Source organism: Vidua macroura, chromosome 4 (assembly GCF_024509145.1).
Source record: "Vidua macroura isolate BioBank_ID:100142 chromosome 4, ASM2450914v1, whole genome shotgun sequence".
Lineage (NCBI taxonomy): Eukaryota > Metazoa > Chordata > Aves > Passeriformes > Viduidae > Vidua > Vidua macroura.
The window spans coordinates 71713402-71737113 of NC_071574.1; the positions used below are offsets into that span (position 1 = coordinate 71713402).

A 23712-nucleotide genomic window follows, 5' to 3' on the forward strand; every position below is an offset into this window, starting at 1 on the left:
CACGGCGCGGGGCGGGCCGGGGCGGAGCGCGGCGGCACGGACCGAAATTGCTCAGCTCGGCACGGCAGGATTGCCATACAGCACCGCACGGCTCGGCACGGCACGGCTCGGCTCGGTACGGCACTGCAGAACGTGGTACGGCTCGGTTCGGCTCGGTTGTGCTCGGTTCGGCACGGCACGGCTCGGCTCCGTTCGGCACCCCGGAGATACCGCGCGGGGCCCGGCTGTCCCGGGAGCGGCGGGGGCTGCGCCTTGCGGGGCCGGGGCGCCTCGGGGGGGTCTCGGGTGCGGGGGTGGAAGCGGTGATGCCGCCCCAAAGCCCCGGTGGTCCAAGCGTGTCCGTGCCGTGCCGTGGTGCGGGAGCTGCCGTGGGCCGTGCCCGTGGGCAGCGGGACCGGGGCGGGCAGCGCGGGTGTCCCACGGGAAGCGGAGCCCGGCGGGGCTGTGGGCGCCGCTTCGGGGCTGTACCGCACCCCAAAGCGTGCGGGCTGCGGGCCGAGCAGCGGGTTACACGGGGCGTGGAGACTCAGGATTTCCATGAAGACCCGACTTGCTGTAGCTCATGGAAGAGAGAGGATGGATGGAAGGATGTGGGGCGGGAGGGCTGGCGGCGCTGGAAGGGATGATTCTTCTCGGCTGGCTTTTCGCCTTCCCAGCTGCTCTCAGAGGAGCCCGCAGCTGAGCCGGTCCCGTCTCCAGCAGGTCCAGGAAGATTGGCTCCCTGCTCCAGGGTGCCTGGGACACCAGCCCCACCACCAGCCCCACCACCAGCCCCACAGCCCCGCTGCCCGCCCCTCTGCCCGCGGGGATGGCCGATGTTTGCGCATTCCTCCGAGGTCTTTCCCTCCTGCCGGCAGCCGGTTCCTCCCAGGGCTGCCTCTCCCGAGCCCGGGCAGCTCAGAGCAGAGCGGGCAGAGCTGAGGGTCCTGCTGTGTGCTGGGGAGGCTGGGTGGGGGTAGGAGCTGCCAGGAGCTGTGCTGTGACCTGCCCTGGCTTTAGGGGGTGATGTGGAAGCCCAGGGCACATGCGTCCCTCGTTCCTGACACAGAACTGCTCCCAGAGAGTCTCCCCCCCCAGGGGAGTCCCCAGGGAGTTGCCCAACTTAGGGCCCGCAAACTCACAGGGTGACAGCAGGACATGGGGCCATCAGGTAGCCCAAAGGGGCTGGGCCTGGAGTTGTCAGAGGAAGGGAAGTGCAGCCCCAGCCCCACGCAATGTTTTGTCCCTGCTGACACCCCGAGTGTCCGTTCTGCAGCATCCCTGTCCTTGCCTGGGATGGGGACACACAGTGGGTGGCAGAAGTGGGCACCCTGCCTTCGGGCACCGAGGGGCAGTGAGCTCCCAGCCACAGGAGGTTGTAGCTTTGGGAGTGACACCAATCCTTCCAGGGAATCCAGATTCCTATGGTGACCCTGGGCTGCTTCCTGGTGCTTTTGCGACCAGTTTGTGGAACCACGTTCCCTTCCAGACCCTGGTGGTGCTTACCCCTGAGCTCTGACCCATGTCAGGTCCCCTCCTGAGCAGGGTGGGGGTGTCGGGGCTCCCCTGCTTCGTGCACATTTGTTCCCGGCGCTCCAGGGCTGCCGGGAAGCGGGAAAAGCGGAGCAGGCCCATCCAGGCGGCCGGATTGCGAAAGGGCCGTGTGCGAGGGGGCCCTGGGGAGAAGGGGAGGGATGGAGCCCTGAAGCCATGGGACTCACCAGACCTTCTCCTGCCCCGACTGCTCGGGACGTGACCCCATGCTCTCAGGGATGTCCTGGCACGGGACATCAACAGAGAGTGACTGTGTCACCCCTTAACCTTCTCAAGGAAGGATAAACAGAGCGAGCTTCCTCTCCCTCGTGCTGGCGGGTTTCCCAGGTCTCTTGTGCTGCTCCTCTCTGAGTCCTCCCAGTTGTCAGTGCCTGGGATGCTCCATGTCCCCCGTGGGTGTGTCCAAGGCTGCTGCTGAGCGAGCATGTCCCTCAGGGGCCTCCATGGCCTGGCCCTTCCCTGCTGCTGTGGCTTGGGATGTCATCCCTGTGCTGCAGGGATGCCCCGTGCTGATCAAACACACGGACTTAGCCGAGGACCTGCCTCACCAGGAGCTGCCCCTTCCCGAGCTCTGTTGGCTGTTCACTGGGGTTTTGGTGGGGCAGACCGATTGTCCTGCTGGATGCCCAGTGAGTGCTGAAGGACACACGTGATTTGAACAGTCCTGGGCCTGGGGCACCCCCACCAGCACAGCTGACCCCTCTGGAAGGGGCAGCCCCTGTGCGGGATGCAGGGCAGTGATGGGGACAGTGCCTGGCTATAAGTCACCTATAAAGGTGACTCTGTCCTCTGATCTGTCACCCACTGGGACAAGCAGAGTCAGTGGGCTGACATGGGAGCAGTTTGAGCAGTCTCACGGCTCCTGCTGCCATGTGGGGCTGTCCCCTGCCCTGAAGGGTCCTCTCACCCATGCCAACCTCAGCAGAGCCGGGCTGAGGCTGAGGAGTGGCGGGAGCCCCAGGATTTTGACTCCTCAGTACTCTCAGACACCCCACCACCAACGCCAGCTGCGCTGCAGGCTGGGATGTGGCTCAGGGCCTCGTGCACACCCGGCTGGGACATTCCTGAGGTTTCCCGGGCAGTGGCAAGAACCTGGGCTGCTTCCCGGCTCCCACGCCCAGCGCTCGCTCCAGCCAGCCCGTCCTCCAGAGCCCTTTACCCTCGCAGTGGAGTTCTGCTGAGCATCTGTGCCTGGGCAGCACATCCAGAGCGGCACAAGCACATCCAGAGTTTGCACAAGCTCTGGTCCAAGAGGAGACTGTCCCAAGCTGGAGCTGACAGTAGGGTGGTTGGGATGCTGGGGTGGGCTCCCCACCCAGAACAGCAGGGCTGGAGCAAAGCCTGCGAGCAGAACGAGCAGCCGGGCAGCAGGAGAGGAGCAAACGCACGGCTTGTGCCTCAGAGAACGGAAAAAGTGATGTGGACAATGAGAGCCCTGTTAGCCTGACTGCCCGGGACATGGACACGGGCACAGAGCGTGTTCGGAGAGGGAGGTGGTGCAGGAACGGGGAAGGAGCCGTGCTGTGCTGCAGGGAGCTCACGTGGCAGCTGTCCTGGGCTGGGCATGGAAAAGGCTTTGGCCCCACAGAGCACAGCTGGGAATGTCGCTGGGAATATCACTGGGGAACTCTGAGGTGAGTGGCAGAGCTGAGGAGCCAGGGCAGAGGAAGGACAGTGGGGATGAGAGATGCTGGAGCAGAGCTGAAGCAGGACCCAGGAGCAGGGATTACAGACCCTGGAGGGCACGCTGCTGAGGCTTGGAGGGGAATCAGTGATTTGCTGCACCAAGCCCAAGCACTTTTCGGGTGCCATCTTCTGGTCCTCTGTGTTTTGTTTCTCAGTGCACAGATTTTAATTTTCCTTGTAGCCAAGGACATAGGCTGCACAATGCTGATTTACCAGGCTGTCCCTATTCCCATCTCTGATTCCCCCCCATTTCTGTCTCTGCAGTCTGTACCAGGAAGGTACTTTTTTCCTCCTCCTGGCACAGTTTTGCTTTGAAAAGCATGTGATCCTCACCAGAAAGCCCACGGAGTGGTGACTTCCTCATGTAACCACATTTTAGTTCCAGCAGGTGACCAGTTTTAATCCACTTAGCAGAAGGTGCACTGATTTTGTTGAGTGCTAGTTATTCCTTAAAAGGTGGTGCAAGATGAATCGAATGCCTTCCAGTCTCAGCCTGTTATATCAGCACAGTTACTCCAATTAACAGGACCTGTGATCTCATAAAAGGCCATTCCCACTTCCTGACACGGGCTATTTCTGCCGGACCGTGGAGATTGGCATTAATTGTGCTGCTGTCCTTTAGGGTTGTACTGACCCCGTTGTGAAACTGCCCAGTTCCACAGCAGAGCATCCTGCTCGCTGGGGAAGCTCCAGTCCTTGTGCACTCCAGCTTTCCCTAAGGAAACACACCCCAAAGTGTGTTGCAGTTAGCACTGAGCACATTTGTGTGCCAGGACAGCTCTGAGGGTTTGCAGCCCTTCCTCTGGGCAGGGCAATGTCCCCTCGGTGACCCAGGGGTGGAATAAGAAGTTTTGTTACTGCTGTGAGATGGCAAACTCATCCCTTCTCTGCTTCCCAGGCAGTGTGGAGATGAGGATGGAGAATTCCCATTCCAAGCCCAGAAATGCCCTTTCTTAAGCCACTGGCAGGGCTGAGGTGGCTCTTTGCACCCTCCCTCCCTTCCTGCTGGCTGGGTAAAAGGTTCAGCAAAGCGTTTCCCTGCTGTCTGCCCACAAACACGCGTCCTGCTGAGCTCTGGCAGTGCCGGAGCAAGCAGCTGAGGCACCAGGAGCCCAGAGCTGGCTCTGACCAACCCCAGCTGCCTGGCCCATGTCCCCACCAGCTCTGTCTGTGTCCCCTGTCCCCCAGTTGTGATAGAGGAGAGAGCCAAGCCCACCCGGATGTGGTTGCTCCGAGGGAGGTGATGTGCTTCACAGAATTACACAGGGTTGGAAAAGACCTCCAGGGTCATCGAGTCCAACCTGTGACCAATGCCCACCTTGTCAGCCAGACCAGAGTGCCACATCCAGCCATCCCCACCTCTGTGTCTGGTGTGGAACTGCTGGTCCTTGTCACTCCTCACTCTCTTCCTGAGCATCTCTGCAGGCACCAGGCTCATCCCGAGGTTCTCACTGCTCCTGGTGGCACCTCCAATGTGACGTGTGCCCAAAAGGGCAGGCAGGCAGCAGGGCTGGGCCCTCTGGAGGCTTGTGTTGGTGTTATGGGTGTAGAAAAGGGGCTGGCACTGGGCACCATCTTGGTTCATCCTTGCCTCGGCCCAGGAGGCGTTCTCAAGAGGCTGGAGTGTGGACCAAGGTCCTCATCATCTGGAAAAGTGAACCAAGCAGGAATGGGGCCAATTCCTCTGTGAAAACCCTGCCCTGGAGGCTGTTGAGGAGGTGGAGCAGCTGTGCCGGCCCCCAGCTGTGTGTGGGGTTTGAATTTGTTTCCCTTTCTCTGTGACACTGCAGCTAAATACGGGAATTTTAAATCAATTTGGGTTTGTTTTTTTTTTTTTTAATGTTTTCTAATGGCAAGCACGATCTGTGTGAGTGCAGCGGGGAGGATCTATGCTCAGGGGGCACTTGGAGACAGAGACATCCTGCTGGGGGGCTGCCCTGGGGGTATTTTGGGGGAATGCTTTCCCTCCGTGGAAGGGTCTGGCAGGGCTGGTGGCACGAGGCTGCAGTGGACAGCGAGGTGGGCATGGACGAGCATCGCTCAGAGCTTGTCGACACCCCCCCGTGCAGAAATGCTGCTCCTGAGCTACAGGATCCATGGGAATAGCACACTGGGAAGGGAGGGCAGCTCACAGAGAAGGGTTTTCACTATTGTTTGCCGTGGGACCGGTACAGGAATACCACATCTCCCTCAGGTATTCGGGGAGCCACAAATATTGTCAGAGGAATGGAGGAACGCGGCACAGAGGAATGTGAATGCTCCGGCTGCCTCGCTCGTCATGGAAGGGAGGGCAGGAGCGTGGGCTGGAATCCCCTCAGCCAGCAGCCATTCCCTGCTCCTGCTGGATCGAGCTCCTGGCCCGTCCAGCCGGGCTTTCCCTGTGCCCTGAGCCTGTTCCAGCTCCCTCAGCTCTGGCAGCTCATCCCCCTCCTTCCATTCACCTCTCCTGGGCACAGCCCTGTGCCCATGTGCCCTCACTGCCCTCCAGATGTGACCAGGCAGCGCGGTGGGGGCTCAGTAGGGGCTGTTGGCAGAGGGGGCAGGGGCACTGGGCAGGTCCCTGACACCCCCAGGGATGCAGGGATTGTGTGTTGGGGGCTCTCTGGCCAGGACGAGGCACGTGGCTGTGCTGGAGCTGGGCAGAGAGTTTAACTGGGCTGGGTGGGGGTGCTGGTGTTGCAGCACAACCCTGACCCTGTGTGCCCCCGCAGGGCCACGCTGCCATGGGAGGCTGCAGCGCGTGGGCATGGCCGGAGCTGCTGCTGCTGCTGCTGCTGCTGCTGGGCAGCGCGTGGCCGTGGGTGGGCAGTGCCCAGCCCACCCCCCCGGGCCCCACGCACCCCCCCGGGCCCCAGCTGAGGTTCCGCCTGGCCGGTTACCCCCGCAAGCACAACGAGGGCCGCGTCGAGGTCTTCTACAACGACGAGTGGGGCACCATCTGCGACGACGACTTCACGCTGGGCAACGCGCACGTGCTGTGCCGGCACCTCGGCTTCGTGGCTGCCACCGGCTGGGCCCACAGCGCCAAGTACGGCAAAGGAGTCGGTAAGAGAGGGCTGGTGGGGCACAGCATCCCCCTGGCACAGGTCTGCAAGGTGTGCCCGGCAGTGATTTCGTGCTCGTGTGTGCACACGTGGGAGCTTTCTGCGTGTCAGAGCAGCCCCTTGGGGAGGTGGAGGCTCCCCATTTGCAGACACCCCCCCCCCCCATTTGGGTGGCATTTCCCTCACCTTCGTGCTACAGCTCCTGCTGTAACCTGCCTGCTCCCTGCCATGCTCCGCGGGCACCTTCCCTGTTCCTAGGGGATGCTTGGCTCCCCCCTCACCCCTAGGCTGTGTCTGGCAGGGAGGATCTGGCTGGACAATGTGAACTGTGCTGGAAACGAGAAGGGCATCGGGGACTGCAAACACCGGGGCTGGGGGAACAGCGACTGCAGCCATGAGGAGGACGCGGGTGTTGTCTGCAAGGATGAGCGCATTCCAGGCTTCAAGGACTCCAACGTCATCGAGGTGAGGAAGCTGCTGGCCAGAGCAGGCAGCTGGTGACGTCCAGGATGCCACAGAGCACCCTGGGTGTGGGGCAGTCTGGGAACTCCCCCTGGGGGTGCAGGAAAGCAGCACTGGCTTTCCTGGTTGTGTTCCCTGGAGATGTTCCCTGGGGACCCAAGGGGACAAGAGGCACTGAGCTCTCTGGATGAGATTCAATCCTTGGCTGCCCAGGGCCATCAGATGTGGCCAGCAGGAATACAGGGGTGGCTGTCCCTGTGCCCCACCTGTGCCTGCAGACTCCTCTCTTTCATCCTTGGAGATTGCCTGGGGGTGGGCTGGCAGGAGGAGGGGTGATGGGATGGGACGTGAGCTGGGGCTGACCTGATCCCCGCAGACCGAGCAGAGCCACGTGGAGGAGGTCCGGCTGCGGCCGGTGGTGTCCGGGGGGCGGCGGCAGCTGCCGGTGACAGAGGGCATCGTGGAGGTGCGCTACAAGGACAGCTGGGCACAGATCTGCGACCAGGGCTGGGACAGCCACAACAGCCGCGTCGTCTGCGGCATGATGGGCTTCCCGGCAGAGAAGAAAGTCAACAGGAACTTCTACAAGTGAGTGAGGCCGGCAGGGAGCCCACAGGGGTGGGGTGTCCAAGCAGGGACAGGGGCAGAGGGCTGGGGATGGTGCCAGGGGCATGGGGTAGTGCTGGGGTGACAGCAGAAGCTGTGCTGTTGGGTGTTGTGGCTTCTAAAATCCCTCCCACCCTGCCACTTGCCAGTCCAAGCCCCAGCTGGCCATCTGGACACTTGCTAACCAAGCTGGGGGGCCATGGGGTGGCTACCACACACACTACAGCAAAGGCCACTCTAAGAGGAGCGCTCTTCCTCCCTGGCAGTGCTGTCCCCATCCCAAGGGGAGGTTTGCAGCCATCAGGGGAAGCTCCAGCCACACTGTGGCTTGAGCGAGGGGCACGGACACGCCGTGCCTGGCACTGTGTGTGCCCTGAGCAGGCAGCTCCAGTGTTGCTTGCTCCACAGGCGGCTGAAGCGAGCAGCCAGGACGAAGGGCCGCAGCCCGAGGCTGGGCAGCAGGTAAGGGGCCAGGGCGCCCCGTCTGCTGAGCCGTGGCAGAGCTGGGCTGTCCGGCCCCGCCAGTCTCTGCCGTCAGAACGGATCCGGGCACAAACGGATCCAGACGGAGCAGACTGAAGGCTTGGGCTGTGCTGGCCCAGTAGGACAAACCTCACCCCAGGGCGCCTGCCTGTGCGTGCTGGGGTCCCCCATTCCCCACGAGAGACGATCTCTCTCCCAGGCTGGTCATGCACACCAGGCAGGAGTCCTGGCACCCTGGGAGGGGAGCAGGAGGCCTCGGAGCAGAGTTGTCTCTCCTGGCAGATGGGGAGGAAGAGCTGTGGAAATGGGCTGCTTTCTGCAGAAAGCAGCACTGGGGATGCTGGAAAGGCTGTGCACCCCTCCATTCCCCGCAGGATGGGCTGGTATGGGTACCAGAGCCCATGCTCAGCAGTGCTGATGGGCACAGTGTGGCAGGTCCTGCCCCAAGTGCCACATCTGCTTGGGGTCCCTTGCATCCTCTGCCCACTCATTCTTGCTGCCTTTCTGCCAGGCTCAGGGGATGGTCTGGCTGCCTTTTCCCTCCATCCCTGAATCCTGCTGCTGGATTTGTGAGCCAGAGCCCATCCTCTCTGGGCTGGGGCATGGCACCTCTTTCCTGAGCCTACTGCCACAATGCTCTGCCCCCAGCACGGGGCCTTGCCCCAGTCCCACCACCTTCCCTGGTGCTGAATGTGCCCTACACCCACTGTGAGCTCTTCATTGTGACACTCCCTGTCCCCAGCAGTCATCCTTGCCAGCTCCTGCAGCTGGTGATGGGAATCCAGGCTCGTGGGTTTCCTCAACTCCCACCTGAAGGTCCTGTTTGCTGCAATGTGCTGTTTCCTGGCTGGTTTGGTGCTGACTGTCCCTTTCCCAGTGAGCAGGTGTTTCCCCTGCAGCACTGGTGGAAATGTTTTGTGTCCCCACGAGGCTGCAGTCCTGTCCCTCTGCCCCGAGCAGGAACTGGCTCCTGAGAGCCACAGTGTTTTGTAGGGGCTGATTAATTTGGGGCTGCACAGACACAGTCATATGAAGGCACAGGCTAATCCAGGCTGGAAGCGACCTCTGGGAGTCCTGGTCCAACTCCCTGGGTGGAGCAGAGCCAGCTGTGGGTTAAACCCAGGGCTTCATCCAGCTGGCTTTTGAAACCTTCCAAGGATGGAAATTCTGCAGCTCTGCGGTCTCTGCTCCAGTATGGAACAGCCCTCACGGGCACAAGGTTTTCCTTAGCCTGAGCCTGAACCTTTTGCTGTCAGTCACGCCTCTTTCCTCTTGTGCTCTTCCCTCCCTGCTGGAAGAGCCAGGATCCTCACAGCTCCCACCTCAGCCCTGGCTGGAAGAGTTCCACACCCCCCATCCCCTCCACGCCGCTGTCTTGCTGCTCTCTCTGGGGCTCACACCACATTCGTGACATCTTCTTGTCGTGGGAGCCCAGACCCAGGTGCAGGATCCAGGTGTGGCTTCCTGAGTGTGAATGGGCACTGATGCCCTCTGGCTGTCTGAATCCCAGCCCTGTGCTGTGTCCTGGGGCTCCCTGGGCTGTGCAGGCTGACACCAACCTGTGCTGGCCTGCAGGGACAGTGGCCAGGCTTGGTTCTGCCTGGTCCCTGGGGCTGTCAGTCCCCTGCCCTCCTTTGGGCCACTCTGCTCTTCACTCCTTGCAGTCTCTGGGGTTTGGGCTCTGCTCAGCATCTTCCTCCCCGAGGGAAACAAGCATTTGGGGATGTTGGGATTGCACCTACACCTTGTGTGTGCTTGAGCCTCGTGGCTCAGCCTGTGCCAGGGCTGTTTCCCTCACTGGCAGCAGGTCCTTGCCAGCCTGCAGCAAGTCCCATTGTGCCCCATGGCCCCAGGGCAAGCACCCTGGGGCTGCCTGTGCTGCTTGCTTGGTGCTGCTTGCCGGCTGCCCTGCACCTTGGGGACCTGGCACAGTATGGTGGCTTGGTGTCTGGATGAGGACACAGACACAACCACACCCAACCGATCAAATGGTGGCTGCTGGTGTTTGATCTTTTGGTCTGTGACAAGGCAGAGCAGGATGTGGCTGCATCCAGCAGTTTCCTGGTGGGATGCATACAGGAAACTGCATCATTGCTGTGCAGTGTGGCTGTGTCACGCTGCTGGCAGCAGATGATGCTGTTGCACCCCTGTGTGACACAGAGGGGATGCACATGAGTTTTCCTGGGGGCCAAGGTGCCCAGTTCAGCCTCCAGTGAAGCCAGGGCAGGCTGTGCTCCCTGTGTCACTGCTGAGGGCAGAGGTGACAGCCTGAGACCCCGGGCTTTGTGATGATTGTTTTCTATTTTCCAGGCTGGCCTCCAAATCTCAGCCTAAACAAAAACAAAAGCGCAGGGAGGACGTAGGGCCCAAGAAGAGGTAAATGGCTCCAGTGGAGAGCCAGAGACAGGAGCCCCGTGCAGTCCCACCAGAGCTGTGCGCGTCCCCACGTGCGTCCCTGTGCTGCTGGGGGTGTGGGACAGGCAGTTGGCAAGGGGTGGGTGCCTGGCAGGCACCGTGTGTCACCCTGGGGACAGGGCAAGGGGCACAGCCAGCACGTGCAGCTGCAGGCAGGGTGGCTGGTGACACCTCCACTGCAGCTGGCCACGCTGGCCGTGGCTCAGGGCTCCTCTCCCCTCACAGGCTCTTCACGGAGCGGCAGCAGCTCAACTACCGCCTGCACTCGGTGTCCTGCACGGGGACAGAGGTGCACCTGTCCCTGTGCTCCTTCGAGTTCTACCGGGGCAACTCCTCAGCAGCCTGCGGCTCCGGCATGCCCGCCGTGGTCAGCTGCGTGCCCGGGCCCCTCTTCGCCACTGGCAATGCCCACAAGAAGAAACAGCGCCAGCAGCAGCAGCAGCAGGGCCAGGTGAGCCCCGCAGGGAGGGGGACGAGTCCTGTGGTGGCCCACAGCCGGACAGCGCCCCACGGCCAGGCCCTGTCCCCTGGGCTCTGCAGGTGTGTGGGTTGCTGGGTCTCTGGAGCAGGAGGTGGGGATGGTGTCCTGGCCCTGCGCATCCCGGGAGTCGTGGCCAGCTCTGCGTTGTGCCGTTCCACGCTGTCCCACACGTGTCCCTGCTCCCGCAGCCCCGCATCCGGCTGAAGGGCGGCGCGAAGGTCGGCGAGGGCCGTGTTGAGGTGCTCAAGAGCAGCGAGTGGGGCACGATCTGCGACGACCGCTGGAACCTGCAGTCGGCCAGCGTCGTGTGCCGCGAGCTGGGCTTCGGCAGCGCCAAGGAGGCCCTCACCGGGGCACGCATGGGGCAAGGTGAGGCTGCCGGGGCAGAGGGGCCTGCCGTCCCCTCCTGGAGCTGTGGATGAGGCACTTATCCAGGCTTTGCTTGGCTGGGGTGTCCTGTGGGCACTGGGATGGATATGGAGCATCCCAATGGGACCACGGCCACTCGACCACCCCGTCCCGGGCAGCAGCCCTGGAGGCTGGAGTGTCCCAAGTCCCTCAGACCTGCCAGAAAGAGAGGGCAGCCTTGGGGACGGCGTGGCCCTGAGCATCCCTGTGTCACAGGGCCCTGATTTCTGCTGCCCTCTGGCAGGGACGGGCCCCATCCACCTGAACGAGGTGCAGTGCCAGGGCACCGAGAAGTCGCTCTGGAGCTGCCCCTTCAGGAACATCACACAGGAGGACTGCAAGCACACGGAGGACGCGGCTGTTCGCTGCAACATCCCCTACATGGGCTACGAGAACCTGGTGCGCACCACGGGGCTCCGTGGGGCTCCCAGCAGCGGGGCCGCAGAGTGGGGCGCTGGGAAAGGCCCACAGCATCCATGGGCCCTCACATCTCCTCTGCACCCCACACATTTCCCTCTGTCCTGGGAGCTCAGGAATTTTGTGGGTGGGAACCCCTGTGAGGAAGGGGGTGGGGGGAGGCTGTGGGGGCTCTGGGTGCGCTGTGGGTGGTGCTCTGTGAGGGGAGGTGTGGGGCAGCTGCTCCCTGCTGCTTTTGCTGCAGCCAGCCTGTGCCCACTCCCCAGCAGAAACACCAGAAAAAAAAAAAAATCACTGTGGGCCGACCGAGAGAGATTTTTTTTTTTTTTTTACCTGTGATGAAACAAGCAAATGGAGCCACTTGTTCCTGTTTGCCCTGGCCCATCGTTTCATCCACTTTGAGCTTTTTTAATGATCTTTAACTCTCTCACACCTGTCATTTCTGAAATGACGCCATTTCAAAATGAACTGTTTTCCGTGAGCTGGTGAGACAATGCCCAAACTCACAGGCAATTTGTTTGTGCCCAAATCCACCAGTTTTGGCAAGTCCCCTGCCAACTAAAGCTGTGCTTGGCTCTGCTTTCCTGCCTTCCCCATCCCCCTGTGACGGGACAGGGGCTGGGGACAGTCCCGCAGTCCCGGGGGAGCATCACCTGTGACGGTGATGACGCTGCCACTGCCTTTCTCTGCAGATTCGGCTGAGCGGGGGCCGGAGCCGCTTCGAGGGGCGGGTCGAGGTGGCGGTGGGGGCTGGCGACGGGGACCAGCCCCGCTGGGGTCTGGTCTGCGGCGAAGGCTGGGGTACGCTCGAGGCGATGGTGGCCTGTCGCCAGCTGGGTCTGGGATTCGCTAACCACGGCTTACAAGTAGGTGCCAGCACCAGCTTGGCCAGGGCAGCAGCAGCCACCACCACTGCTCACAGGGCTGGGGACGGGGATGGGATGGGGATGGCGGTGGGACAGGAGCTGTGGGGTGACCGCTCACGGCCCCAGGGCTTCCCCACAGATCCGCCTGGCCGGCGGGAGGACAGAGTTTGAGGGCCGCGTGGAGGTGAAGCGAGGCAGTAAGTGGGGCACGGTCTGCAGCGATGGCTGGACCACCAAGGAGGCCATGGTGGCCTGTCGTCAGCTCGGCCTGGGCTACTCCCTGCATGCTGTGACGGTAGGTGCCGGCGAGGAGGGCCCCGGTGATGCCCTGGCGAGCACAGGCACCAGCCAGCACTTCCCAAACGACCGTGGGGCTGCATGGGGACAGATGGGGACAAAGGGATGTGGATCCCTGTGGGCAGCTAGAGGCCTGGGCAGCTGTGGTGGGGGGCTTGGCTGCAGCCTGGGTATAAGTGATCCCGGGCAATCCAGCCACCAGCCCTGCCACCCACCCTGCCTCACCCCCTCGCCAGGAGACGTGGTACTGGGACGCCAGCAACGTGACAGAGATGGTCATGAGCGGAGTGAAGTGCGCCGGCCACGAGATGTCCCTGAGCCACTGCCAGCACCACGGTGCCAGCCTGAGCTGCAGGAACACGGGCACGCGCTTCGCTGCGGGCGTCATCTGCTCCGAGAGTGAGCAGCCACGGGGGCTGCGGGCAGTGGGGGCTGCAGGGAACCCCATTGCTGGGTCTGGGACACTGGGTCTGTGGGTGGGGGTTCTGCACGGAGGGGGGCTGTGGGCAGCAGGACCTGTGGGCAGTGGGGTCTGCAGGCAGTGGGGTCTGTGGGCATGGACTCTGAGCAGTGGGGCTTGTGGGCAGTGGGGTCTGCAGGCAATGGGGTCTGCGGGCATGGACTCTGAGCAGTGGGGCTTGCAGGCAGTGGGGTCTGCAGGCAATGGGGTCTGCAGGCAATGGGGTCTGCGGGCAGTGGGGTCTGTGGGCAGTGGGGTGTGTGGGCATGGACTCTGAGCACTGGTGTCTGCGGGCCGTGGGGTCTGCAGACATGGACTCTGAACACTGGGGTCTGCAGGTGGTAGGGTCTGTGGGCAGTGGGGTCTGCGGGCGGTGGGCTCTGTGGTCAACAGTGTTGTGGGGCCAGGAGCTGTGGTCAGTGGGGTTTGCAGCTGGAGGTCAGTGGTCAGCCCATTCCCAGCCAATGCGGTGGGCACATGTTCCCCCTGGCTGGCTCAGCCCTGCCAGCCCTGGGCACTGCCCTGTCCCCTCCACTCGCCCCATCCCTGCCGAGAGCAGAGCCTGTCCTTGAGCAGCCTCCCGTCCCCAGCCGCCTCCGACCTGCTGCTGCACGCACCGCTGGTGCAGGAGACGGCGTACATCGAGGACCGGCCACTGCACATGCTGTACTGCGCCGCCGAGGAAAACTGCCTGGCCAGCTCGGCCCGCCTGGCCAACTGGCCCTACGGACACCGCCGCCTGCTCCGCTTCTCCTCCCAGATCCACAACCGCGGCCGCGCCGACTTCCGCCCCAAGGCCGGCCGCCACTCCTGGGTCTGGCACGAGTGCCACCGGTGCGTGTGGGGCACGGCTGGGAGGGGAGTGTGGGCAGGGGACAGACGGGGCTGGGGGTCACGGAGGGGAGAGGGTGGTGGTGGTGCAATGGGCTGGGTGAGGGCAGCTCTGGGTGAGGAGGGTGCTGGGCAGGGGTGACGCTGAGGAGGGTGACACTGTGCAAGTATGATGCTGAGAGAGGGTGATGTTGGATGAGGGTGACACCGGGTGAGGATGACACTGGATAGCCCCAGTCTGCTGCCCAGGGTCCAATTTTGCATGGTTTGGCTTAGGGCTGATTCTGGATGAGCAGTTGGGGCTCCAGGAGGCAGGGACAGGGCTGCAGGCTGTGCCCTGCAGCTGAGCCCACTGCTTGAGTGGGACAGCTGGCTGGGGACAGCTGTGTCCTCTTCCAGGGCAGGGCACAGCTTTGCCCAACCTCACAGTGCTGCCACCTCAGAGCAGGGGCTGTGGGGACATTCCTAGCGGTGAGGGGCTGGGCAGGTGGCAGGGGGGCTGATGCAGGGCAGGGCAGTCTGCAGCAGGCGCTGGCTCCCTCCCACAGGCACTACCACAGCATGGACATCTTCACCCACTATGACATCCTGACCCCCAACGGCACCAAGGTGGCCGAGGGACACAAGGCCAGCTTCTGCCTGGAGGACACCGAGTGCGAGGAAGGTGGGTGACACTGGGGCCCTGCAGCACCGTCCCTGCCTGTGTCCCCATCGTGGGGCCAGGCTGGGGAGGTCTCAGCAGGGACCAGCTGTGTCTCCTCCTGCCTGCAGACGTGGCCAAGAGGTACGAGTGTGCCAACTTTGGGGAGCAGGGCATCACCGTGGGCTGCTGGGACCTGTACCGGCATGACATTGACTGCCAGTGGATCGACATCACTGATGTCAAGCCAGGCAACTACATCCTGCAGGTGCTGCACCTGGCCCTCTCCAGCCCCTCCTGCCACCCTCCCAGCCTCTGTCCCTGCACCTCAGCCCTCCACACACTTCAGCCACCCATCCCTCTCTCCCACTCGAGCTCAGTGGGGCTGGTGGGTGTGCTGGCATGGGACGTGCAGGGCTGCTCAGACATGCTGCCACATGGGTTTTTTCCAGCTCTGAGCAGCACTGCTCATGGGCACATGGTGCACAGGGACAGGACCACCCCACCACATCAGCAGCCACTGGCTCCTTGGAGCTCTCCAGCACACCCACCACAGCTGGGGTGACACATGCTCTGGGGCTGGGGCAGGGATCTCACTGTCCGTGCCCCACAGGTCGTGATCAACCCCAACTTCGAGGTGGCAGAAAGTGACTTCACCAACAATGCCATGAAATGCAACTGCAAGTACGACGGGCACCGCATCTGGGTGCACAGCTGCCACATCGGTAACAGCCCGGGGCACGGCACAGGGGTGAGGGTGGAGGGCAGGGACAGGGCTGCAGGAAGCCATGAGGATGAGGATGGGCTGGGATGGTGGTGCTGGGGGCACCTGCGGTGGAAGGGGCTGGCAGGGCAGGGGATGCACTGCACCAGAGCTGACAGCCCCTGCCCTCTGCCCGCAGGAGATGCGCTCAGTGAGGAGGCCAACAAGCGGTTTGAGCAGTACCCAGGTCAGCTCAACAACCAGATTTCATAGGGCTCCGGCCCTGGGGAGACAGGCATCTCCCTCCCTCACCCCACAGGGTGGGAGGAAGCTGCTGGGAGACTGGCAGGGAGGCCTGATGCCCAGTGCTGCTGCCACTGTGTCCTGCCGGGGACTGCCCAGGACTCGCCACCGGCCGCCCTTCCCCACCTCGGGGGGGGCTGGTGCTGGAGGCACCGACACCTGCACCTCCCAGCCTGGGGCTGCCACCCCAACCACTGGCCAGAAGACGGTGCCCACATCCCCTGGGCTGCGGCACACGGGTACAGTCGGGGAGGTCCTGCACCCCCCACCGCTCCATCCCTCCCATGCCGGCTGCACCCCAAAACTCCCACTCCCCGTTTCAGCCCTGGTTCCTCTCACCCCACAGCCCTCCCACAGCTCACCCCCTCAGCTGGCCCCAGGGCCCACCACCCACACAGGGCCCCAGGAGCCCCCTGGTCCCCCGGGGATGGTGCAGGTGTCTCTGCCCACAGCGCTGCCCAGGGGTGGCTCCTACCCCATCTCTCAGTTGTAATTTTATTTCCTCTATAAAGTTGTAAGTTCTCTTTCCCAATGGTTGCTGGCATGTCTTTGGGCTGGGATGAGGAGCCTGGCAGGAGCAGGTGGCACGGTTCATTCTGCCACACTGGCACAGTGTGGGAGCATCCCCTGGCCCCTGCCATGCCTCAGCCACACAGCCCTGGCCTCACACCAGCCCCCAGCACCCTCCTCAGCCTCAGGGCTGGTCCTCTGGGAGGAGCCCAGGTGGGTGAGAGGAAGGGACCAGCAGCAGCAGCCCCACAGCACCGTGAGAGGGGGAACTGAGGAGCAGGGATGTGGGAAAGAAGAGCTGGTTCCCCCTCACCAGATGCAGGGCGAATGTTACCGAGCAGAAATCCCGTCCCGAAGCTGTGACCCTTGAGGACTGGGGTCCACGGGACTGTGACCCACAAGAACCGAGGTCTCACAGCAGACAGGGGCTGCCTCGACTCGTGTGGGAGCACACACTGGACAGGAACACTCGGATGTGACACGAGGGCCGAGGGAGATCCAGCCCAGCTCTCACCCCTCAGCTGGGTGCTCTGACCCCCACCCCCAGCCCCTTCCCCATTGTGGGGACCCCGGGCGCTGCCCGCAGCCGGGGAGGAGGAGGGGGCAGGCCTTGGCTCAGCCCTGGAACGCGCTGCGGTCAGCGCCACCGGAGCAGCTATGCCAGACACGCCGCGATTTCCCCCTGGCCGGGGCAGCGAATTCCTCCGGCGAGGCCGGGGCTGCTGAAAGGAGGCCTGTTCTCAGGGCAGGGCGAGCGCGGGGGGGAGCAGTGGCAGAGCCGCCCCTTGCCACAGCACCCCTGAGGAACTGTGCTTCTTTCATGTCCCAAAAGCAGCAGGCCGGGGCTCGGCAGCGCCGTCACGGGCAGCGCCGGCCCGACAGCCGCATTCCTCCGCTGCTCCGGGCTGCCCTCGCCGCTGCTCCCGCTCCAGAGGCTCTTCCAGGAAGGCGAGGAACAGCCAGAGCTGCTCCTTTCCCGAAGGCCCTCGGCCGCCAGCTGTCCCCAGGGGCCGGGTGTGTGTGGGAGCAGAGCTCCAGCACTGACAGCGAGCTGGGGGCGGGACGGCAGAGCCCCAGTCCCAGCTGTGGCTCCCATCCTCAGCCCTCCTGGACAGCAGGGCCAGGAGATGCCGCCCCAGCCATCACGAGTCCAGCACTGACACCAATTTACCATGGGGATGTGGGCTCGGAGCAGTCACAGAGCTCCCAGCAGAAGGGATGTGACCAGATGGCCGTGGCACAACAGCACTGCTGCACTCCACGGAGGTAATGCCGGTCTCAGACCCGCTCTCACCCACAGAGGGGCCACACACTCCATGGCTCCACAGCTGCCTGCCAGGTACACAGAGGAGTCAGACCCCAGCCCAGGTGGGTTCCAAGCAGGTGGCAGAACACCATGAACACTGATAAGGTCACTGGAGGCACAGCAAGCTCCTCCCCAGCCGCAGGGTCTCATGTGGGGACTGACAGGAGGAGCAAGGTCCCACACAGCCCAGCCTCCACCAGGCAACTGCTGCTGTCATGGGAAGGAGGTGACATGGCCGTGGGGGCCGCTAGAAAAGTGCTTTATTTGAGTACAGAGGGGAGCGGCTGCACCACAAGTCACCCAAGCACAGGCCCCTCTCCTGGCCCCTTCCAGCCCTGCTCTCCGTCTCTGCCTGGCCAGCACAGACACATCTCAGTCTCTGCCCTCGGCTCCGGCCGGGTGCTCTCTGCTACTCGGTGACCTCGGGGACGACGCTCACCAGCAGGGTGTCGTAGCCACGCCGCACCAGCAGGGCCAGGCTCTGCTGCGTCCGCACGGCCTCGTACACGTCCTCGGCGCGCCGCGACACCGTCCCGTTGATCTCCAGCACCACGTCCCCGGCCTTCAGCCCTGCCCTGCAGGGAGAACACGGATGAAGCACACGGAGGGTGAGGCAGACACTCGGCGTCATCGTCCTCCAAGTGCAGCAGGAGCTGTGGCACCAGAGGTTCTACAGCTGCACTTGGCCAGCAAGACACCCAGCCTGGGAAAAGGTCCCCAGGTGGTTTCTGCTGTAGAGCCCAAGCCCTGCTGCTCTGGAGCAAAACACATCCCGCAGCTGCTCCCTCACCCAGCCCTAAGGCACAGGGCAGCACTTACTGGTGTGCTGGGGAGCCGATGATCACCTTGTGGATCAGCACGCCGTAGGAGATGTCGGGAAAGGTGGGGTCACGCAGCTTCAGCTCTGCCAGGATGCTGCAGAGTGAACATCAGCATCAGGGATGGAGCTGGAGGCAGAGCAGGGCTCCCACCCCACTCCCTGCAGCTGCACAGGCTTAGAGACCAGGCACAGAACCTCCCCTCCTGTGTCCCTGCACCCTGCTGAGCATGAGCCACAGCTGCCAGCCCCAAACACCGCCATCCTCCTGTCAAAACGAGAGGATGAGAATCCCAGTGGCACCAGGGAGAGCTGGAAACCCCTGGAGCTGCCAGCTGGATCAGAGCTGTGGTGATGCACATCCCCACGTCACATCACCCTTCCCGGGGTCAGACCCGCCCCTCCTCTGCTGCGGTTTCACTTCTCTGCCCTAGCTGGGCAGGATACACAACACAAGCTGTGCCCCTCTTCCTGCCAGACGTGTCAGCAGAGCTCTCCTCCTGAGTCTAGAGACTAAACAATCACAGTTTCTCACACTTTCCCACAGATTTTAGGATTTCTAAACCAAATTAAAACTCTACATCTCTCACAGCTCCTCTTTGGACTCTCCCCAACTGCTCCTCACCCGTCTTGAATGAAATCCAGGAGTGTATGCAACACTCCAGCTGGATCTCTCCAGAGTGACAGCATTCTTCCCTCAAACATTGCATCAGCTCCAATCCCTGCAGACCCACACACTCAGTCTCTGCCCAGCTCTGCTCCTGTCAGGTCCCTGCTCAGCCAGTCAGGGCTCCCCACGTGGCTGTGGTCCCACAGCCCAGTGCAAGCTGCCAATCCCTTCTCAATTTCACACAGCAAAGGTGGGAATTCCCAATTTCACACAGCAAAGGTGGGAAGAAGCCTCTCGAGTTCATCTCACCCGACCCCCAGCAGGCTCAGTCAGGGCAGGCTGCTCTGGACTGTGTCCAGCTGGGTTTTGAGGATCTCCAAGGACCCTCCAGGCAATGTGTGCCAGGCTCTGAGCACCCTCCTCAAAGTAAAAAAAGGGATTTCTTGTGGACTCCCACACATCTCTGTGCCTACTGCCTCTTATCTGGCCTGGGCACCACACACAGAACAGGGTCTGAGCCTGAGCCTGTGCCCAACACGGAGCTTCTCCTTCCTGTGCCAGGGAAAGGTTTCCAGATGGAAAGGTTCAGGCTGTTCAGGGCAGTCACCCGATTCCAGGGCGAGCAACCCCTTGTTGGGAGCCCTTCCTGCTGGGCACAAACAAGCCTGGCAGTCAGGTGCTTTCCCTGGACCGGCCCGGGGGCTGTGCGGAAGCTGGACCCGCGTCCCCGGAGCCGTGTCCGAGGAATTTCACGCTGCTTCCTGACAGCCACGCTCCCTGCAAGCGTGGCCAGGGAAGCAGGAGGAGGCTGGGCTGGCCTCCCACATCCCTCGGGTTCTGCCGGGTACCAGCACCATCTGCTGGGCATTGGGGAACTCACCAGACCTTTAGGAGGGCAGAGCACAGCCCCAAAAGGGGTTGTGCCCAGTGTGGCACAACACCAGCCCCACGAGGCAGCTGAAGGTCTCTTAAATGTGGCTGCAAGAGCCAAAGAACCAGAGCAGGTGTTGACCTTCTCCCAGAGGTGAGAGCACAGGTCCTGCTTGCTCACATGGGCACTTCACAGAATTGTTTGGGTTGGAAAAGACTTTTAACATCAAGTCCAACCACTCCTCCAGCTCTGTCAAAAGGCCACCACTGACCATGTCCCCAAATGCCACATCCACAAAGCTGTTAAATCCCCCCAGGGATGGATTCCAGCATAGCCCTAGGCAGATGTGCCAGGGGCTGGACAGCCCTTTCCAAGAAGGAATTTTCCCAATATCCAACCTCAACCTCCCCTGGCACAACCTGAGGCAGTTTCCTCTAGTCCTGTCCCTTGTTCCCTGGCAGCAGAGACTGACTCTCACCTGGCTCCACCCTCCTGTGGAGAGGGAGAGCACTTTTTATCTGCTCACAGAGTCTGCTACCAGTGAAAAAACTTGCAAGTTTCCAATTTACCCGTGAGCCAGCCAACATTCTAACCACAACACAAGCACAAAGAGATTTGAGAGTGAAAGCTTAACCCTCCCAAAAGGCATCCTCAGTTAGTTGGGAAGATCCCATCACATCCCTGCCCCAACAGGACCGGTCTGTTGGCCCCTGAGCTCAGGACAGGTACCTGGGAGTGAGGGTCAGCATCATCACCCCGATGTACCGGCGCTTCGACTCTGCATTGCCAAACCAAGAGCCTGTGGAAGGAAAGGACATGGAATGTCATGGCTGGGAAACAGAGACCTGCTTAGAACAGTGCTGGGCTGAGCCCTCACAGCCCTCAGGGCAGGCAGCATCCAGAGCTATTCCAAATCCCTACAACAGCTCAGTCCAGTTGCCAGCACCAGCGGGAGCATTCCAGGTGTTGCATTTTGCACCATGACTTGGCTTCCCTGGTTTGTCAAAATTTTGACAGAGAATGTCTCACCCCAGTGTCACAGGAGAGCCAGACAGGGCAAGGCAGCAGTTGCACAGCTTTCCTGTGGCACCAGATGAGACCCCAAAGAGTTCTCCTGCACTCCTTGCCTTTCTCGGGAAGACGGGTCCAGAGCCCATCTATGCCAAAGTTTCCTTCTCTCCTCCTCCTCCCCCAGAGCCCGAGCAGGGAGGTCCCCACTCACTCTTGCGGTGCTCCTCCTTCTGCAGGAACTTCCGCAGCCGGTCGGAGGGGATGGCAAAGGAGATGCCCGACGTCACCTTCATGGTGTTCACCCCAATCACCTCGCCGTCCTGCAGGAAAGGGCACTGGGATCCCAATGCAGTGATCCGGTGATCCCAGCAGTGACCCAGCCTGGATCACTGTGGAGAGCAGGGGAACTACTGCACCAGCCTGGGGTCCTGCCTCTCTGCCCACGCCTCCCAGGCTGCTGGCCCTGTGTCCTGCCTCACCCTGCCAAGGCTGGGCAGGACCCAGGGGCTGAGTCTACGGGATGAGTCCATGCAGTCCCTGGCTCTGCCCTGCCAGCACCAGCCAGACCTCGTCTCCACCAAAGCCCCATCAGCTCCAGATGCCTCAGATACTGCACAGGGCTCTCATGCCAGGCTTAGCCCTCCCTCTCCCTCCAGGAAACCTCCCAGCACCCACAAGCACTCCCACAGAGGGGCACACAGCACATCCCTCCCCCAGCCAGCAAGGGGACAAGCAGCAGGACTCACCAGGTTGACGAGGGGGCCCCCAGAGTTCCCAAACTGCAGCAGAGGAGAGAGAATGTGAGCAGACCACGAAAGCCCCATCCTGAGGCTGATCCCAGGGTGACCGGCCAGAACCCCCATGCTCCATGTGAGCCCCTCCACCCTCCCAGGACGCAACACCCACGTCCCTTACATCGATGGCAGCGTCGGTCTGGATGTACTCCATGTCGCTGGCGGCCAGGCCCAGCTCGCGGCTGCCGCGCTGCGCCGAGCTGACGATGCCCGAGGTGATGGTGTTCTGCAGGGCGAAGGGGCTGCCCATGGCCACCACGAACTCGCCCTGCCTCACCTCGGCCGAGCGGCCCAGCGGCAGCGTGGGCAGCGGGTGCTGTGGGCAGCGGGACGCGGTCAGCGGGACGTCGCCGCTTCCCCCGGCGTCCCCGCGTGACGCGCACGCACCTTGGGCTTGATCTTGATGGTGGCGATGTCGGCCACCTGGTCCACGTCCTGCACCACGGCGTCGTACATCTCGCCGCTCGCCAGCTTCACCCGCACGCGCCGCCGGTTGGCCACCACGTGCGCGTTGGTGACGATCAGCCCGTCCGGGGACACCACGAAGCCCGAACCGTTGGAGATGGGCACCTCCCGGCCCAGGAAGGGGTGCCTGCGAGGAGGGCACGGCTCAGGAGTGGCAAGGACAGGGCTGGGAGGCAGCAGGGAGCAGTGAGGGTGCGTGAGCAGCGGCACGATGGGGGAATCCTTCCCTGTCCCGGCAGAAATAGAGGAATCTGCACGAACGCAGCAGGAATCCAGAGCTCATGCACAGCCACAAAGGTACAGCCCTACCAGGAACAGAAGCACGTGGGAGCAGGAGGGGCTGTGACCTGTGCAGGGACAAGGCCAGAAGACACGGAGCCCAGCACTGGAGCAGATAACAAACACCTGAGAGGCAACAGGAACGTTTCCTGATAGCGGGAGCAGACTCACAGCTCTGGGTCCTGGTCAATCACCCCAACCTCTGCTGGTAGTCAGGTGAAGTAAGTGGAGAATGGGATGGACCAGCAAGGCCAAAGCTCAGCTGGTGGTGAATTACTGTCAATGTGGGTCAGGAACCCAGAGAAGGAGCAGCACCGGCTGATGCCTCCTCACATTGTGAGGCAGCGAGGGTGACACTGCACACAGGTGACACCGAGCTGGAAGCAGCAGTCGCCCAGCTGGAAGGCAGAGCTGCTGCAGAGGTGCCCCGAGGCCGGAGGCATTGGATGGTGAGAACATTAAGAGAGCACAAATGGAAATAAACACCAAGCGCTGCCCCCAGGCAGCGGAACGGGGCAGCCCGGGCGGCAGCTTCGCCAGACGGCCCCGCAGGACATGGAAGTGGCAGCGGCGTGTGGCAGCCGCGTGTCGGTCCCTCCCGAGGCACTTGCGGGAGCCTCCGGGACGGTTCAGGAGAGGCCGGCGGAGGTGCCGAAGGGGCCGGGGCCGCACTGCCCAGGGAGGAGGGAAATCCCCCCCCGGGGACCTCCCGGTGCCGGTACCTGCCCACGATCTCCACATAGACCAGCGCGGGCGCCGTTTTCTCCACCACGTCAGCGATGAAGTTGAAGGCGGCGCGGGGCGAGGTAGGCGGCGGGGCGGGCGGCGGGGCGGGCACGGCGGCGCTCAGCGGGGGCCGGCGGCGCTCCCGGGCCCACAGCAGCACCAGCGCTGCCGCCCCGGCGCCCACCGCCGCCGCCAGAGACCGGCCCCGGGCGGACGGCGGCGGAGGATGGGAAGGAGGAGGGGGAGGAGGAGGAGGGGGCGGCGGTGGCTCAGCGGTCCCCGTCAGCGCTCGGCACCAGCGCTGTACACCCGGTGGCACCGGGATGCACCGGACCCGCACCCTCCGCGCCGCTGCCGCCATGCTGCTGAACGGAAACCGCGCCCCGCCGGGGCGGGGCTGAGCCGCGGGGCACTACGGGAGTTGTAGTCCTGAGGCGGGGTCAGCCCGAATCTGTCCTACACCGCGGAGCACGCCGGGAGCTGTAGTTCCGAGGCGGGGCGCGCCGGGAGTTGTAGTCCCGCTGGGAGCTACGGTCCCGCCGTCTGCGAGATGCGCCGATAACCGGCGCGACAGCGGAGCAGGGCAGCCCCATTGTCAGAGCGGCTCACCGAGTCCGCCGGAGCCGCCGAGGGCCACGGCCGGGGCGAGAGTGCTGCGGCGGCGCCGTGCGGACCAGGAAGGGGGCGC

At 62.9% G+C, this 23712-nt stretch overlaps 2 protein-coding genes across 5 annotated transcripts; one reads left to right on the plus strand and one right to left on the minus strand.

Annotated features, from left to right (window-relative positions):
• The first annotated feature begins 57 nt into the window (after positions 1-57).
• On the plus strand, positions 58-16162 carry LOXL3 (lysyl oxidase like 3). 4 transcript variants are annotated; one of them, XM_053976605.1, is made up of 15 exons: positions 62-135; positions 5931-6264; positions 6565-6728; positions 7102-7313; positions 10455-10680; positions 10899-11079; positions 11363-11517; positions 12228-12401; positions 12541-12696; positions 12935-13097; positions 13749-13992; positions 14538-14653; positions 14761-14897; positions 15243-15354; positions 15532-16162. In XM_053976605.1, exons 2-15 carry the CDS (start codon positions 5943-5945, stop codon positions 15603-15605), a joined length of 2436 nt encoding a protein of 811 aa, XP_053832580.1. In that variant the 5' UTR covers positions 62-135; positions 5931-5942; the 3' UTR covers positions 15606-16162. The 4 variants fall into 4 exon arrangements, with proteins under 4 accessions (XP_053832578.1, XP_053832580.1, XP_053832577.1 ...); XM_053976603.1 differs by lacking the exon at positions 12541-12696 and having other exon boundaries at positions 58-115; XM_053976602.1 differs by lacking the exon at positions 12541-12696.
• A 1532-nt stretch (positions 16163-17694) lies between these two features.
• Positions 17695-23711, minus strand: HTRA2 (HtrA serine peptidase 2). Its single transcript, XM_053975863.1, has 8 exons — positions 23021-23711; positions 21942-22146; positions 21676-21870; positions 21507-21539; positions 20972-21080; positions 20479-20548; positions 18271-18366; positions 17695-18026 (listed from the first exon to the last, which is right to left on the minus strand). The coding sequence occupies exons 1-8, from the start codon at positions 23383-23385 to the stop codon at positions 17861-17863; spliced, it is 1239 nt and encodes a 412-aa protein (XP_053831838.1). The 5' UTR covers positions 23386-23711; the 3' UTR covers positions 17695-17860.
• Position 23712: the final 1 nt, after the last annotated feature.